A 19,742-nucleotide genomic window follows, 5' to 3' on the forward strand; every position below is an offset into this window, starting at 1 on the left:
CATATTACCCATTGTGCGTAAAAAGTGAGGAAGGCATCAACCACATAGGTGGATTAAGTTAGTTTTTAAACTAATGATTGCAAAACAACTGAACTGATGTAAAATGCATTTTAAAACACTTTATGCGTTCAAATGTTGAAACTATTGCTTGTTATTTAAATTTTTATATATTTTTATTTTTTTGTATGAAATGTTTCATGTATGAGAGAGTTTTTTTCTAACATAATTATCTATCATTTGAGGACTGAGCACATTGATTTCCTCGACTTCTTGTTTTTTTGGGACACGCTAATGAGTCATTCCATCTGAGGCGGAACAGCGTTTGAAAAATACGTTGTCCGATCCTGCTCAAATTTGGCAGGGCTGTTGATACTATCAAAACATGCAAGAATCCCGAATTTCATCCAAATCGGACGACCACCCTGCAGCTCAAGGTTTTCAACGATAATGTTTTGATAACTCTCTAAAGATTTGAAAAATCCCTAATCAGTTCGACTACTGTAGTAACAACAACGTACTATTTTTTACCCTTTTTTAATTTCGAAAAAATAGTTACTGAAATCACCTTGGTGTACCATGCGTCTCCTTCAAATTCTAACATAAGCTCAATGGAGACGCATGAATTATATACAGAGAAACCTCTTTTTACGCGGTGAAATTACGCTTTTTGTTTCGTCGATTGCTTTTAAAATACGCAATATTTTTGCAAGGTTCAAAAAGCATTTTGTAGAGCTGAACAAAAGCTACAAATTGCTTTTAATAGATTACAAAAGTATTGCGTAGTTTAAGAGCAATCGACGAAACAAAAAGCGTAACGCCACCGCGTAAAAAGAGGTTTTACTGTATTCCTAGCAGATAAAAAAGAATTTCAACCATAATTATTGATAAACTTCGTGAGCCAATTTCAAGAATAATTTTGCTTTAATTTCAATTATTGCTCAGCCCACTGTTTGATCATCGCGACTATCATCATCATCAACGTCATCATTAACCACCACGGAGAATCGCAGGTACCTTTTCTGCCTCTAAATCCTCCTTCTCCGACCACAATCCATCCACTCCACCAGCTTAGCTGGAACTTATGAAGAAGTACAACCAAAATGGCTCTCCCTCTCTTTCGAGACGATCGTATCTCGCAAATGGACCACGTTCACAGAGTGCGATCTATCTCACTCTGCATCACCACACCACAAAAATCACAAATTCTTTCTCCCTGCTCCTGCCGCTGCTTTATTCCGCATCTTCGATTGCGGTTCCGCCGGACGAACGAGCACGCCCGGGACGGTGTTAATTTGAGCAGCGGCCGTCTTCCATTCAGTTGTTACCTGGCGGTGGTACTGGAAGGACGTGTCCGAATCCAAAGCTCTTCAAGGCTTGTTTTTTTTCTTCTGTGGTGGAAGAGCAGAGGTGTTTGATCACCTGTTTGGTTGCTGGAGTTGCTTCAGCAGATTCTCCTCTTTGTGTGCGAGAGCTGACCTAGGTCCTGCAGGTGCAAAGTTTTTTTTTGGCTTAAGATCAGGTTGAACTTGATGAAATTGCTGTAGCCGATTTACGACCCCCCCGGAGGGCACTTATCGCGCAAAATCGCGTTCCGAAGAGCGAATCGCAGCTCAGTTCGCAGCACTGAAGTGATGATCTAAAAAAAGAATTTCAGTGTTAGTGAGTCGTTTTTTTTATTGTAAAACAATTTCAACAAAAGAATACTACCGAAAAACCGAACCGCGAACGAAGATCAGATCCGATCCGATCCGGCTTAGTCTTGCCGGGGAGAGAGAGAAACTTGTCCGGAGAAATTGCTGGTGCTAATTAAAGTGCTAAAATTGCCGATTTCGAGTTTTGACCATTTCGACCGGGGTTCGTCGTTTTCTCCACACAAGTCTCTCCCGTTCAGGAGGAAGGCGTAGCAAGCAAGCAAAAAAAAAAAGGAAAAGGTTCCCAGTGCAACGCAGCTGTGTGTGTGTTTGTGTGCGTGTGTACGTGTGACTACAATCAGAATCGCGAGACCAAGCAAGATGGAATACCGGTGGATCTACTCGGCGGTCCAGGTATGTTGGCACATTTTTTTGCTGCTGCTGTCTAGTTTTAGCACTGTGTGTTATTATTGCTGGAGGTTTTTTTTTCTCCTTCTTTGTGGCAATCAGTCAAGACAGCTACCGGCTATGACTGATTTGGGGAAGAAGAGCGTGTTGTTTGATGGAAAACCAGGCCCTGATGATTTGATTTTGAGTCGAGTGGAATTGCGAACGCTTCCTAGTGAAATAACTGAGACAAGCCTGTTTGCCGGGAGACTTCCCTGTTCGTCGAGCGACGAACCCGGGGCAAGTCTGATGACCTGTTTTAGCTGAGTTGTATGCAAATTCTTGGATGTTTGTTTTCTCGGTTATCGTATCGTAAAATTTCTGAATACTATAAAAACCATTGTTAGGGTGGGGCACAAAGTTTAGGCCGTCGAAAAGACTTGATAAAAAGCATTAAAAGAATCATATAATATGATATTGTCGCTTGTATGTTATCTTGTGACACGTCTGATATAAAAAGATAGGACGTGTTACAAGATAACACTCAAGTGACAATATGTTATTTCAAAAAGTAGGTGCTATGCTGTAGCTAGATAGAAGAGCTCTTGTAGAACTTCTGCATTTTAACTACTTGGGATATATTAATGCTTTGTTTCATTAAAAAATTACAACTACAGCGTCATTTCATTTTTTTTTTAAATTTGCTTGCTAGGTATCAACGTAAATATTTAAATTATTCATTATTGTGTGAAGTTTTGAATTGATCAACAATCTAGAAGAAAAATGGAGTTAGTCTCTTTTCATAAGAATTTTTTGACGAGTGGAAAAAGTTACCATAAGATAAATACATTAATATTTAAATTACAAGCAAGAATTTAAACATGGTAATGGGAAAAGTTTTTTGGAAAATGCATTATACAATACTACAGTTGGTTTGCAATAATCAGTTTAAAAAAATCTAAGTTTTGACAAAAAAAAACTTTGAAAAACGTTTGCTGTTGCCTAAACTTCTTTTAAATTAAATCAATATATTTTTTCTGTCTAAAATATTGTTCTAATAAGGCCATTGCAGATTTTATTTCAAGTTTTTGTCACCCCTTCCAATTGCATTTCAAATCAAGTAAAGATTTATTTTTATCATTTTACAAATTTAAAATTTTCAGACAACAGACCGGTATAAACCGTAAAAATAAAAGAAAAACATATTTTCCTAAATTCATTGATGTTTTGCAATTTTTTGATAGCAGCATAATTGTTATGATATTTGAAGCATTTTTTGTGATATGTTCAGAAAATAAATTTGAAATTTAGTTTTTTTTAAATAATTGTTATTTGGTGACAAAATATTGGCAAACATTTCTTTTGGAATTCAATCACAATAAGTATATTTTTGCAATTCCATCGTGAAACTACTTACTTTTCTTGTCATTCTTGAACGACGAAATAGCCTACTTTTCTGTACCAAAAATAACAGAATCGAATAGCAACACTTTTCAAAATAAATGCTGAAAAGTTCTCCTTTTCAGCACTGAAATGGGTGCTGAAAAGTTGAAATTTTCAGCACTTGTTTCGAAAAGTAACACTTTTCAACATTTTTTTGATTTAAACGATTTATTGACAAAATACATGAACATTTGACTTGAAATTTCAAAAAATGTTGTATGGAACTCGTTGCAAAACTTGATTTTTTCAGCACTCTTCGTATTTATCCAACTCGGTGAACCTCGTTGGATAAATGTACGACTCGTGCTGAAAAAATCCTCTTTTTGCAACTTGTAGCATAAACTACTATTTTCTGCTTTTAAAATAACTGAAATGTTAGGTTTTAAAATATGTTTGAAAAAAGTTGTTCAGGAAACTCCTCCTAGAATACCTATCAAAACAGTTTGAGCATTTTGATTTCAATCTATGTATAGAAATAAAACATTGTTATGTTTCGAGTTAAAATTATTTAAAAAAAAAACTAAAAAACTAAATTAAAAAATAAATAGAATTCTAGAGTCTTTCATATGTTTATATGACCTTTAAAAAAACTCTGGAATTGTTTTCAAGATACCGATTTTTGAATATTTTTAATAGCATTTCTATATGGACAGCTGCCAACATTTTACAACCCCCATTTTACCAGCTGTCCATACAGATATGCTATAAAAAATATTCCAAAATCGTATCTTCCATTTCTCGACTTTTTTTTTATTAGGTTCTATAAACATATGAAAGACAATAGGTTATTGGACCTTTTTAAAAAAAACCGGATTTATTGATTGTGTTTAAATTTTGAAATAAAATGAGTTTTTTTTTATTAAAATGATTTCAGCTGATTAAAAGACAACATTCAAAGAAAAAGAAATTGCTTATTCTTAGAAGAATACTGACTGACTGAATACTGACTCATCTTGACTTTACACGAGCTTTTTTGTCAAAGATGCTGGCAAATACATTAAAAACTATATGCATAAATGTTATAAACTTTTTTTTTCTCTATGCAGTTTTAAGATTTTTAAGTTTATTTATTTTAAATGCAAATGATTTTCAAAACGACCTGATAGCATTTTCCTGCTTTCCAGTCACAATGTACGTAATTACATTTTGAAAGCTATCCTGAGAAATGAAAATATTAACAAAATGCGTATCAAAAACTACTTTGGTGCTCAGGTCAGATTTAACTGTTTGATGTTAAAACTTTCCGACAAAATCCAAATTTGGAGATATGTAGGGATCTTATCGCATTTCTATTATCGGCTTATCAGCACTTTGACCTTGCATTACAACATACATGAAGTGTTTTTGATTACTTCAAAGTAATCAGCGATGGAAGAATCACCATCAAAAGAAAATCTTTTGACGCTCATCAATAGTAAAAAAATCTTGTAATCTCAAAAAATCATCATCTTGATTATTTGTCGAAACTTTTATTTCACTACTACCCTTGCAGGTGTAACGTCACACGTCTGAAAATGCAAGGAAACAAGGAACAACAAGGAAATTCACAAACAATCTTCAACTGATTGATTTTCTTCGAGAAGTTCGGGAGCGATATTTTTTATCGTGTTTCGCCTCCTCTCGCGTTCGCGGGTGAAGAATGTTTTCTTTTGCGATTATTCCATCTCTGATGCAAGCAACTCTTCTTTGTTGATAGCGGAGAACTGCAAAATTGGTCGGAAAGCTTAGTGTGCCGAAAATAGGTTTATTTCAGCTATATGATTGATTTGATTTTTTTTTCTACAATTGGAAACTCGCAGGATCGCAGATGCAAGCATAAGTTTTAAACACATGCAAATCAATCTGATCTTCTACAATGACAATGCTGCGGTGCTGCGATTCTGTACTAAAAACGCAGGTCGCAAGCTCTAAATTTTGAAAAATTGAAATCACAGCAAACAACGCAGCCCTTTGTAGATACTCGCAGGAAAGTCTGCGTATTTAGAACGATTTTTTTCTATTCCTGTCATCGCGGCGCAGCGCAGGATCGCAGCAGTTTCCCGATGTAGATCAGGCTTAAATTTTCAGTTTAAAATTCTTAGGAAAATTGAACAATGGTTTGGAAGATTGCAAAGGAAATAAAAAGTTGCAATGATTCATTTGGTTAGGTTGCGTAATCGGTCATTCGCGGGGATTATCCTCAGTCAAATTCAATTTATTTGTTGTTCAATTCAATTTAAAGTTTGTGGGTCTGGTTACAATGCCAGGAGATGATTGGATAAAAAGACAGTAACTATTTCGGGAAGGGGTGAATCAAGAACGTTTATTTTTTCAGGTTTTGTGCAGGTTTATTTGAATTGATCAAGTTTTATTCCAATCCAATAACCAATGACTATCGTCTTAATGACCGAAAAGATTGTTACACATCTGAGTACGCAATAACCTTTATTGGTAAACGTAATGTTTGGCCAGTGTGATGCTTCCATCCGATACACACTAACCGAAAACGCCATAACTGGTGCGAAACCACTCATCTTCATAACCAACCTGCCGCACTCTCAGCCTGGGTTTTGAAAATTCAATGAGGCAAAAAGAAAAGAAACGAAAAAAGGAAGTTGAATTGGCACACGCTTTTAAAAGAAATGTTTAATCGATTCTGCGTTACTTACTACTGCACACTACCAGCGAGTCAAGTCGACTGACCGACGGTCGTTAGCTTTTTTTTTATTCATTTCAACTGTTGTTGATGCTTTCAAACAATTCAATGCAAAGCGATGAAAGCCACTCACTGCCCATCGGACCACTTTAGCTTCAGCTGTAGACAATCTTTCCCTCTATATCTGCTCTCCTCCGCTGAGTGTTGTTTATATTGTGTGCGTGTTGTGTGGGGTTCGAAATGGGTTAAGGTACATCTTGATGGTTGAATGATATCTAGGGAAACAGTGTTATTGGGCCATTTAAGTGCTTGAAAGCCCTAAGCACGCATGACGCCAAGAGGAAAGCACGTGCCGCGTCATTTTGGGAGGGAAGGTGGTGCTTTCATGACAAATCAGCCAAACAAAACAATACACTGACAAAAGCACACCGCAACCACACAGATAGAGTCAAGCCTTTCTCGAATGGCCACCGAATTCATCCGTGAATCACAACCCAACCAACGGAAAGGTGAAGTCGAGAAAGGCAACAGCGACACAACGGACTCTTTATTGCATTTGGCCAACGATAATACGGAACAAAACAAAAATCGCTTTCACTATGGGGCGCACCAACGAACCCGCCAACCAATCGAATCGTTGCCACCGACCGCTGGTGGAAGTGATTAATCTGCATTAATAACGAATCGGAAAATTGGTTGTACAAAATGTTGGCTAAAATTATGGCAAGTTTGAACTCGCTTCACTTTATGGCTATATTGCACTGCTCAAGTGCAAAACAAAACTGTCTTTCACCTCGGTTTGCGTGATTGAACCGGGTTCGTCGCCTGCACTGAACATTTTTTGTTGAAGTCTTTTTAATATATTTTTATCTCTTTTGATATGGACAAAAAATAGAAAAGACGAGGCCATGCTTTACAATTGCACTAAAAATGTTTTTTTTTAACAAATTTTTAAGCTTTTTGTCAGACTCAAGTCGAGAATGACCGAGCCACGTAGCCTAGTGGTAACGCTTCCGCCTAGTAAGCGGTAGATCGGGGTTCAAATCCCGGCTCGGACCAACACAACTGGTGATCTTTTCTCTTCTGGATTTGATTGCTTAGTAAAGGGAAGGTAGTGTATCGTCACAAACTGGACCTTATCACGACACCTTAGGGAGGCGACCTATGGAATGTTAACATTAACCTTAACATGTTAACATTAAGTTGAGAATGAAATTGCCACTGAATCCGCTTTGTAAATGCCGGCCCCGATACTCTTCAAGGGTGTTCCCCTCAGGAACTGGGAAAGATTTACTTTTACTACAAGCCGAGAATGTCTTAGACAGGGTGGCCACTTAAGTTGAAAAAAAAGTCGCTAAAATCCGCAAAAAATCGGGAAAAAGTCGTCAATTTGGAATTTTTTGAAGGGAATCCCAAGCATACTCGTTTGAAAAATATGTTCTTACTCTTGAATAATGTTATAATCATTTGTACAGTTATTAGGTCAATTACAATTGATTCGTTTTAAGGACTTAACTCAATATGTAAGGTTTTTCTTACTATTTCAATGTTTTTGAGAATGAAAATGTTATTTAAAACATTCAAATCCTAATAAATATTCGATGATTTTGATGGCATCGATTTCACAGATTATAATAATATTTTAAATAAATCAAAAGAATTTGTAAAATTATTATTAAAGTTAAACAAAACACCAACTGGAAAAGAGCTCAATTTCAATGATAATCATCAGCGTAAAATTATTACTCTGTTTGATTTTGTCACATTGCTTAAATATTTGAAAAACGATTTGAACTTGAGTTTGGCAAAAGTTTTTTTGTAGTAAATGTTTTAAAATGTATTAAAGTCATTGCTTTTTTTTGAATTGAAAGAATTCCTGACTTTCTAAAATTTGAAAAACTTAACTATCAAGTTAAATTCTAAAGTTTTTCGTGTTAAATGGACAAAATTCAAACAATAAAAAACTGACAACTTGATAGATCAAAACTGATTTTTTTAAAATTAAATATCAAATCCACAAAATTAAAAGGAACCTAGTTAAAAAAAAAGTTTTACTCTTATTCCTAGATATTTCGATTATTGTTATTAATAAAAAAAATATAAAAGCAAGAATAAAATTAAAATAAAGTCAACTTTTTGCTATTACCTTTCTTTCCCAGTTTAAACCAAGCAATATGTAGGGGAACTATACCCTTTTCAGCCTATTTCTATTATCGGCCTATCAGCACTTTGATCATGAATAGGCTTAGTGATTTTTCACGCTCAAATATTGCAAATTTCACGGGGACCTCAATTTCAAAGCACAAAATTTTACGAAAAATGTTAAAATAACTCTGAAAATCCTATGTTTAAATCACAGAAACTACTTTTTATGCTTTAATATATATTATTCTTCAATAACTAAAACAATCTTAACTAATTTGATCTTGACACAAAATTTTTTTTTCCTATTTTATTTTTTTAATGTAGAACATGCTTATTCTCATTTACTTAACTGCTTTTTTAATATTCCACTAAGTTAAACAGTTTTCGCTAATTTGCTTCTGTTAATCATTTTATATTTTATTAAATTTCATATCAGCGCAAGATTTAACAATCTTGTCCAGTCAAAATAAGTAAAATAAATTGAATTTTCCGCGACATTTAACCCATCAAACATATTTTGTAAGGTTTTCATCTCACTTTTCAAAAACTAAATTTTAAATCAATAGGCAAAATTAATATAATTTTAAGCAAAATCGAAATTTTTATTCTAAATGAAAAAAGAAAACAAAAAAAGTAGTATTTTTTAACTTTCACGGGAATCATCCACCCAAATAAACAAATATAGTTTAACTTAAACAGGACTAAAAAAATTGCAATGTTTTTAAAAGGTGATTTCAAAGATAAAAAAATACTTTTCATTTTATTTTGAATAAAACATCGCTTCATTCTTTTAATTTCTTTTGAAACCAACCTTTCAAATAAAATAGCAGTAAAATTTTTATTACAGCAAATGAAAATATTACTAAATTAAGTTAGTTTCTAAAACAACTCAAAAATCTAAACAATTATTGAAATGGTTAATATCAAGCTTTCTTTTGAAAACTAATAAAATTAATTTCAATAGTCTTTATGGATAAAATATTTATTAAATTGTTATTTAAAAAAAAATAATTGAGAATAGAATAAATTGAATTGATAAATTTCATGAATTTACGCAGTCTACGAAACCTTCAAAAAACACTAACCCTATATGGGTCATTCCAGGTCAACTGAGTACACTTTTGGACTCGACCTTCACCGACTTGGACCAAACTTGGAGGGAACGTTCATCTATCGATAGTTAACAGAAATCCCAAGTTTGGTGCTGATTGGACCATCCCTCTATTTTTGGCACCGCCCTCTTTTTTGGCGATTTTCTTAAAAACTTTTTTTTCTTTTAATCATAACATTGCAAGTATTTGAGCAAAAGACTTTCTACTGGTTGCATTTTATAGAAAATTGTCCAAGGAATTCGATAAAAATAAAATTTTAACCCTTAAATGCCCACTAATATTATATTTCAACGTTTTAAGTATAAAAAATCAGTTTTGACCAATTGCCTATATTTTTATTTTTTTTATTTTATCACCATCGTGTTCCCCGGACAATTTTACATAATAATCAATGTAGACTTCAAACTAAAATGAACTATAGGCGAGATACAGCGATTTTACTGAAAAAAGTTTGATTTTGCACTGCACTCTGTCCTATGAATTCAAATCCGAAATAAGCTTCTCACAAATAAAAACCGAATTATGCGAGAATCATTCTTTTTTGTTGAAAAGTACACACACAAAAATATTTCCGAATGTTACATCATTTATGATGTAACACTTTTTGCACGTCATTAAACATTTAAATTTAAATGCAATTTGATGTAAATTTGTAACAAATTATACGTAAAAACATGATTTTACGTGTGATTCAACCGTTTACGTCGAATCTCAAGTTTACATCAACTGGGTTTACATGTGATTCATTTTTCCGTGTCGAGTAAATTCACATATTTTTTTCTGTGTACACCATTAACTTCCGAGTGCTGCGCAAAATCAAACTTTTTTCAGTAAAATCGCTGTATCTCGTCAATAGTTCATTTTAGTTTGAAGTCTACATTGATTATTATGTGAAATTGTCCGGGGAACACGATGGTGATAAAATAAAACAAATAAAAATATAAGCAATTGGTCAAAACTGAATTTTTATACTTAAAACGTTAAAATATAATATTAGTGGGCATTTAAGGGTTAAAATTTTATTTTTATCGAATTCCTTGGACAATTTTCTATAAAATGCAACCTGTAGAAAGTCTTTTGCTCAAATAGTTGCAAAGTTATGATTAAAAGAAAAAAAAGTTTTTTAGAAAATCGCCAAAAAAGAGGGCGGTGCCAAAAATAGAGGGATGGTCCAATCAGAACCAAACTTGGGATTTCTGTTAACTATCGATAGATAAACGTTCCCTCCAAGTTTGGTCCAAATCGGTGAAGGTCGAATCCAAAAGTGTACTCAGTTGACCTGGAATGACCCATATAAGTAATTAAACCAGTGTATTCACTCGCTTAATTCTACAATAGTTCATAAGATTATTTTCATTCCTATTTGAGTTTGATAAATTATTTTGAGAAAAATCGTTACATTTTCACACAAACATTAAATTTCACGGGATTTCGCGGAAAAAGCCAAATTTCGAGAATTTCACGCTGTCCGCGAAATCGTGAAATTTCACTAAACCTAATCATAAGCTTTGATTACAGAAAATCTTTGAATTTCATGGGATTTCACGGAAATTGTGATATTTCACGATTTTCACGCTATCTGCGAAATCGTGAAAATTCACTAACCATGATCATGAATTACAGCATTTAGTGATTTTGACTGTTCCTAAGTAATAAATAGCTTAAATAAAAGTGAGCAAGCAACTCTCCATTGTTGATACATCTGAAAATGTAGATTTAATAGCGGAAAACGGCAAAAGTAATGAGAATAGGTCGAACGACCTAGAGTGATTAAAATGGGTATATTTCCCCTATTATATGATTGGATTTTTTTTTTTAAATTGAGTCTTGAAATGTTATGTTGTTTAAGCTTTTGATTATCTGAATTGAAGTTACAGTACTTGTTCGGTAACTGGGCTGAGAACGTAGCCCATTCACCGAATGCTGCTCGTTAACTGGGCTGAACAAAAAATAACGAGGGGACCACCGATGCGAAATATTTTCCAGATGAAATATAAAAATAAAAGTTACTCAAATTTATTTACAATGCTTACTTTTAATATTTCTTCAATTGTGACTTTAAACTAAATAAAAGTTTGAAAGAAGTTTTTTTTTTATTTATTGTACATGATTTTTGCATCCATTAACCCATCGGTCATTTCGGTTTGTTTAGGTTTTTTGACGTTTGTCTGCTTTTTAACTGGGCTATGGCCCAGTTATCGAGCGCCCAGTTAAACATCGCCCAGTTACCGAACAACTACTGTATTAGCAATTGTTGTCAAACTACTGTTTTTACCAAAAGTGTCAATTGTTTAATCTTATAATATTTTTTTAAATTTTGAAATTTTGTTCGATAAATAATATTGACAGTTTTTAATTTTCAGCCATTCTTTGCATAAGCAACAAGTCGAAGAAAATGAGCAAAATATCAATGAATTTATGAAAGTTTCATATCTTTTTCGGATCTGTGGTCCAAAAACTCAAAATTTGGTCCTGTCTAAATATTTATGAAAAAGGTGATTCCATAGCATATTTAACTGAGTGTAAATTTTTTTATTAACAGGGAATTCACTAAAATTAGTTCTGTCGATTGAAGCGTGTTCAGGGAGCCCAAATCTACCATACCTTGACGAAATTGATGCGTTTACTGACATCAACTTCACAAAGGTATGGTTCGTCAAAAACCCTCAGACGTCACCCACCTTCTTAAAATGCTACGTTATTTGTGGACGGTAACTTTTCACGAGCACAAAGTTAAATGCAAAGTGCCCAAAGTAATCAAGAATTGATCGCCAAAATTGTCTCCCCACTTTCGACGTGCTCTCACTAAACATGCGTTTCAAAGAGAAACCTGAGGTAGCTATAGTAGAAAGTGAATGGCCTGGCTTGGCCACTTCTGAATAAGGACACAAACCGACCTGTGTCACATTCTTCCCTTTTCTCGCCAGTCTCACTCAAGGGGTACAATGCATAAGTGGAAAAGCCTTTCATTCTTCGCAAAGCCATTCACGTGGCACAATTTGAGGTGTGGAATTGCCTTAAGCTGGCACTAAATGGCGCTGTGAGTCCCCCCCCCAAAGAACTTGCACCGAATTTAATTATCAAACCGTTACTGGTAAACAACTCGAACGCAGATTGGTAATCGTCACCAGATTTTTCTCTCCGTTCGTGCAGACTTCAGCTTGAGTCGCGGTCTCTCTCCGATTCGATGTACTCTCGTGTACCCTGAACTTGGCCATGGTGAAGGGCTACACGGTGCGGCAAACCTGTCTGACCAGGTCTCTCAATACACGGCCCCGACCATGACGTTGCGAGTACGCCGCGCAATAAGCATGGTCGCGGTGTCATGTTCAGAGGGTAAATCTCGACGACAAACGGTGGTTTTGTGCCACCACCAGAATGCATGCCCGCGTACCAAGCCAAGATTCATCAATGCTTAATGTATTCATGCTGGAACTGACGACCGCGATGGGCCATTCAAATGTTGATTTATCGCATGCGGTGAGCAGGTATGATGGAATTTTGTGTCACTTATTGATTGTTGGTGGTAGGTTTTCATGTGTTGAATGCAAAGTTCAATATTGTTCTGCGAATGTTGGTTATTTTGCCGACATTCAATTCCTCTTGTTCTTTATTGTCTGTAAACTTCCAGCTAACTTCATAGATAAAACCGTCATTATTTTCCATTGAGGAGAAAAAACAAGAATTCACACGCCAATAGAGTACACTTTCTTCCATTTGTTTGCTCTGCTACCGTAGATTAATCTAATTAGTAGCTACAAATGTCTTTTTTGAATTGCTCAGCACAATGAACATGAGTTATATTGTGTTTGCCCCATTTCACATAGCTCTCTAAATGCCTCGTAAAGAGGGATAAAATCATTGAAATCGAGCTATTGCACATCAATCGTTCACAAAAAAATATGCAAAACATAAATCAACATTTCGACGTTTTCCGAGAAAAACTTGTTTTAATGTTTGACCTTGAATAAAAAAAACGAAAAGCACGAAATGAAAACAAACACAAACACATTTTGTTTATTTGGCCATTATGTGCATTGTTCCGAAGTTTGGTTGAATTTGGTTGCAGAAGTCCCGAGTTATAATTACAAATATTTTCGGTAGTCGGGCTTGTACATGTGTCAAACTCGTTCTGACCTGAATTCCCTTTGACCAGTTGACGCACTTACATCAATATTCAGGGTGTGTCAGGATAGCTCGACAAGATTGAAACTTCTTTCATATGAAGAGTGACAAAAACGCACGGAGTTTTTTTTCGGTTTTTATTGAATATCTCAGGATTGAAGTCGAATTTAGGGGATCTGTGAAGGTCAATAGGTGAGATATTGTGAGCTGCAGCAAGTGGCGTTCTTAACTCAATTTGGCCCAAAATACACGTGCGACAAGATAGCACAACAGTTTTTTTAATCCAAATTTTCGAATTTTTTACAAAAATTGTGAAAAATCTCCATTTGTTTTAACTGCGATATCTCTGGAACCACAAATCGTACAAAATTGATCCAGCATCATTTTGAAGAAAATTGACTTTCTAATTTTGGTAAATGTTTGCACAATATATTGAATTTGAAGGTTAGAGTACCATAAACCAGGGTGACATAGGTCCATGCACTTCGTTGAAACCAGTTTTGCCTTCCTCACCCCACTGAGGCAAGGCTATAAAATCACTCGAAAAATGAACTTCTTAAATACGACTCCTAGATATACCTTCACGTATACCTATCGAATCAAATTCTGAACAAATGTCTGTGGGGATGTGTGTAGGCATGATTTTTTTTCCACACGATTATCTCAGAACTGGCTGAACCGATTTTGGCCGGATCCGCCTTATTCTTTTCGTTTTGGGGTCCCCTAAGACCATATTAAATTTTATTCTGTTTAATGAAGTACTTTTAAGGTTATGCCAAGAAAAAGTTTTTTTGTAGCTACAAAAAAGGGTGATTTTTGCATAACCTCAAAGGCCGGGTCTTTTTGCTTACGCGCGAGAGTCGCGCAGCATGCGTAGGGATTTTGGTCTGACCACGCGGGGGATTGGCAGCCACACCCCCTTGCATGCGTATCGCCCGGTTGCCACATTGTTTAAGCAGTGTCTGCGTTTCTTCTGGAAAAAATCTGTATTAATTATGTTGCTGCATCATTTTGTCTCGACAAAGATTTACACGAACTTTTTACTGAAATATATAACTCATGAGACTTTTCTCCTTTATTTTGGAGAGTTGGTAAAAAAAAGAATTGAAAATTCCTGTCAAGTAAAATCAATAATTATAAAAATAAATAAATAAATAAATAAAACTCTTACATTAATTTGTAAATACAACCTAAAATACAACATGAATGCGAGGAAGGCACCAACCACCTTAAGGTGGATTAAGTAACGTTTTATCAATAAAATTATCAAATCATAGTGCATTTTAAACTGAAATCTAAGCACGAATCAAAAGTTTTCAGACTTTATATCAAATCTGTTCTACTGAAAATGCTTATAAATTTGGAGATTTTTTTGAATTATGTTTCAAAATACATAAAATTCATTATTTATAATTTTATTTGTCCATAGAATCCGGAAATGCATTCCGTTATCCGATTCAAATTCATGTTCATGGAGAAAATAATAACAACTTGAGAATATTAAAATAATACTATGACAAAAACTTTTAAATAAAATTTGTATTAGCCATTAATCAGGAAAAAATAAGTGTATTAAATCAGGGGTGACCAAAGTATGGCCCGCGGGCCAAACGTGGCCCGCGAGGTGATATTTTGTGGCCCGCGGACACATTTTGAATGATCATGTGAAATGGCCCGTTGACCACTTGTAAAGTGATTTTATACTTTTTCAAAATTAAGGTTTACTCTAAACTTTTATATGCTAATCTTTTTTTATTTTTTGTTAATAAAAAAACTTATGATTTATCAATATTTTGTTTCCAACTTTAGGATACAAATAATTTGTTCAAAATATTTTATAATTAAAACAATTGCACACGTTTCAATGTGAGCGAAACTAGTAAATTTCGTCAAAATTTTCATCAAACATTTTAAGAAATATAAAAAAACGTTCAAGTTTGACTTAGGTAGAATTTTGTAATAGTTGCAAATGTAAGTTTTCTTTTATTAACTGACCCTCAAACATACTTCCTTCGGGATTCGAACTCATTACAGTTAGATAACGAATCTGATTGACTACCAACTGATTCAGGCAGACAAAATGTGGAAATCGGAGGATCAAGTTTGTTGCAAATATTTTACAAAGCTTTCGTCGATCAACCCACCTCTCCACCATTATAAAAAATTGACTCAAAAACCAGGAGCAAAAATATATTTTCAAAAAACTTCAAAACTTAAAAAAAATGAAATTTAAGTGCAATTAGCTGAAATTTATTAAATATGCATTCCTTTGCATTTAGAATCATTTGAGCATGTTTGGGTTTATAAAAAAAAATGAATTTTAGTGAATTTTCGATGAAATAAATAATTGTTTTTCGCAAAAATGTTTTTTTTGTCGAATCTTTTTTTTTAAATAATGATTGCAGTTTAACTATACGGAAGCTTAAAACATTTTCTAACATTTTTTTGATTGAAATGTAGAAATTCTGGCTCTCAACGATTTTTTATTAGCCACACTTAATTTATAGATAAAATTACGCCTTTAGATGAATTGTTCAACATGTAATGTCACCATTTTCGAAATATAAGAACAAAACTTTGCTTTTTTTTTTTGAAAACACAAGTACATTCAGCTAATTTTTTTTTTCAAATACCTGAAACAATAAAATCAACGATACCGATAGAAAACCGTTATTTTGTGGTTTCTATTATTTTGAATTGATTTTTTTTAAATAACGAATTAAATCTTTTAAATCAAAGTAATGTAATTTTATTTTTTCAATAACAAATTTTTTGTAAATTTGGCCCGCAAGCTCATTTGAGCTTCAAATTTGGCCCGGCTTCCAAAAACTTTGAGCACCCCTGTATTAAATAGTCTGTTAAAAAAATGTTGCGTTAATTTTTTGCTTCTTATCAGTTAGTATTTTCTTCTCTTAAATATTTTGTCTGGGATATTTTCCAATAATTCGCCATTACGAGGTTTGTCTTCCGGTACCCCCTGACACCGCTCGTGGTACAACCAGGGGTGTACCCATGTACCCCAGGTTGAGAACCCATAACCCATACATGTCTAGTTTCAAAGTTGCTTAAAATCGAAAATGCATAATATTGATCGAAAGGGTAAGGGAAATTTAGCCTCTAGTCCAAATTTCAACCTATTTGGTTTCGATAATGATTTGAATTAGTTAATTTTGACATACGGAATGCATGGACCTCGGCATGGACAAAGTTTCATCCAAATAAAAAAAAACAAAGAAAAATCGTTTTTCGAAAACGTAGAGGAAAACTTATAAGAAACTGTATGTTACAGAAGATGCATAGAAAATCGAAGAAAGACAGTAAGCAAGAGAGCAACTCTCATTTCTCTCGATTCTTACTGTGTTCGAAACATTACTCTCGTTTGCTCTAGGGCGCGATTCACTTGAGTAAACGAGAACAGTGCAAAAAAAAAATTAAGAAAATTGAGAGAATGAGAGTTGCTCACTTGATCGTTGTTGAGCATTAGAAGGATTTCACCTCATTATTTAAAAAGCTCGATTTTCATCCAAATAGATAAATAAAATAGAGCTGATCAACCAATTTCAAAATATGCTGTTTGGCAAAGTTGACTGTAAACCTAAAACTGCATGAATAAAAAAAAGAAAAGAAGTATTTATTGATTTTTTTTTACTTTAATGTGTATAAAAGTAGTATAAAAGAGTTAAAACGATACCTTTTCTTCTCAAACACAGTAGCATATGTTCAAATAACTCAATTTTCACCTTTTCACTTGCCATTCAAAAAGTGGTACCACTGCACATCATCTACGTTTAGCTCTCATTTCTCCTAGCGACCCGCCCCATGGCGCAGGCCAGGTGGTTTGCTCTAATGAACTTTTAATAAAGCCCATTATGCGCCTCTTTCACCTCGCACTGGAAGAAAGTTCGTGCCCGGCCGGCTGGCTGGCTGGCGGGCACGCTCTAATCAAATCAAAGTTTTCCCAAAAGAAGTGAGTGATAGCAAAAAAAAAAAAAAATGCGCGAAATTGTTGGCCTTTCCTGCAAGAAGCGAAAATTACACGGTATTTGGTCCGACCACCGCACACTGATTGATTTATGGACCAATTCATAAAAGCGCATCTAATTTATGATTAGCGCCAGGAAACAATGGCCGCGGTCGGCACCTGGACTCTGGGGCCAGACCGGCGGAAGACTTCTCCTCCTCTGAGCGTCCAGCCAACCTGCTGGTGAGTTGCGTTCGTGAAGTTGAACGGTGCGGGTCGCGGTAATCTCGCAAGATTTTCGTTGCCGTTTCCGTCTTTGTTGTCCCCCCGATTGCGTTTGTTTTTCTATTCGGGCGGTTTCGCGTTTTCGCTTTTTCGAATATTATTTGGTTTTATCTTTCCGCAGCCGGCTGTCTAAGATTGAATCATTTATTCTAAATCAAAACCAAATAACCGAGAATAGTCTCATCCGCATCATCCGACTGTTTGCCTTGAGAATTCATAATCCATCAAACTATTGCGCCTTGCATGAATTTCTAGAGTTTTGTGTCAATCGTGATGGCCTATGAGTTTTTCATCACAGTGGTCATGGCTGGCTACAACTGTCAACTTTGCGCACTTTGCACCTTGCTAGAGTGCTGCGCAATTATTTTCATCACAGTGGCATTTCTTCAACTTTGCTAGTTGCTTCTGAAACTCGACGTTTTTGCTTATCAACAATAAATAAAGTCCTCAGCCACGGAATCACAAGAAAGGAGCTTCAAGGAACAATATAAAAACAATCAGAAAATCGCAAAATAACAACTGGACCGGTTCAGGATTGATCCGAGCGTCTGAGGGAACCGAGTTCAAGTTTACCATGGATAGCATTTCGAAGACGACTTCTGCTTGCCTCGGTGACGATTTTTTGGCTGGCTGTTAGCGCCCAAGCGTTCCCATTTCAGAGAAAGGTTAAGTACGGAAGCTTCGGCATGCCAGTGACAAGCGATGACCGCTTTCGTTTTCTTCTAGCTTGCAAGAGTAATCCGAATGGATTGACGACTAAGAAGTGTGCTGAATTTGAAACAACGCAAGGATGATCAGAGCGGAGAGTGCTAGTGCTGCCAGGAATATAGTGCGACCGTTGTCTAGAAGAATTTTACGGAAACTCACTGCTCAGATCACAGATAGGCTGCCAACCGAGTCACTACCCGAATGCGATCGATACCGGTCATTCGTATGCGATCGAGTGTCATTTAGGTCAAGATCTTTGTGAGCGACCAGGCTTACGCCGGAGCCATGTGCGACGAGTTCCCTTATCTTTGCCGTCTTCTGCAAGACCTGATTCAAACTTTCTCAAGAAACCAAGTACAACCGTCTAGGGCTCCTAGGAAAATCTGTTCAAATCCCATTCGTTTGGCTTATATTTTTTGTAATCGTCATAAATAAAAATTAATGATAAACTAGCAAAAAACCTTGGAGATGGTCATTGGGTTTCGGTCATTTCATTACCCAGAACGTTTTACAAAATCGAATGAGGACCCTCGGCGCGTTGGTTAGCACCTTTTTTCCTTTGGGCTGTAAGGCTGCGGTTGGTCCATCTTGCCAGGCTTTGGCTGCCGATCTCTCATGATGTCTAAGGGACCTGGGTTCGATTCCCGCCCATCTTCTCTGGGTGGTCTGTATTTGTCGCGTTTGAACTAAACGTTTTGTTAATAAATTTGGTCTATAAAGACGGTGTGATTCGCTTCGCTAGGAGACGGCGATTTTAGCGGATTGCAGACTGGATTTGGACGGAGTGATTGTCTACTAAATTGTTAACAATTCTGACTGCTTCCGGTTGTGGACGCAATTATGATGCTTTTAACGAAAATCTTTTTCTTCTCAATCCATTGCATGTCCTGAAAACTTAGATTGAGGCATCAATGCTACCCGGGAATCACAGAACATATTCCATTTTGGCTCTGTTTCGGAGCAGTTTCTTGGTAGGATTTGATCCTGGAACATATTTTCAAACATTAATCAAATATGAAAGAAATTAGAACTAACACTGACCTGGTATGGATACAAATTCGAAATAATTCGAGGGAAACGGTTTCGACTTTGAAAAAATAACATCAACAAACAAAATCAAGTTTTCTATGGCAACGACTGGAAGTGTGAAGAAAAATCACTGTGATTAAAAGATACTGTGATAAAAATATTTGCGCAAGACTCTAGTAAAGTGCAAAATGCGCAATATTAAACAAAATTTATTGATAATTGGGTCGCATCATCATCCTCTATGATGAATCCTGGCCATTACCTTTACCCACTAACAAAAT

At 35.3% G+C, this 19,742-nt stretch overlaps 1 protein-coding gene across 1 annotated transcript in view; it reads left to right on the forward strand.

Moving 5' to 3' along the window:
• The first annotated feature begins 1,288 nt into the window (after nt 1–1,288).
• The window catches only part of LOC6034611, a 49,762-nt gene continuing 31,308 nt past the window's right edge, over nt 1,289–19,742 (forward strand). Inside the window, exon 1 of the mRNA XM_038265944.1 lies at nt 1,289–2,045. Coding sequence (XP_038121872.1) covers nt 2,013–2,045 — 33 coding nt within the window. The 5' untranslated portion in view covers nt 1,289–2,012. The remainder of the gene's footprint in view (nt 2,046–19,742) is intronic.

The sequence above is a fragment of the Culex quinquefasciatus genome, chromosome 3, assembly GCF_015732765.1.
Source record: "Culex quinquefasciatus strain JHB chromosome 3, VPISU_Cqui_1.0_pri_paternal, whole genome shotgun sequence".
NCBI lineage: Eukaryota > Metazoa > Arthropoda > Insecta > Diptera > Culicidae > Culex > Culex quinquefasciatus.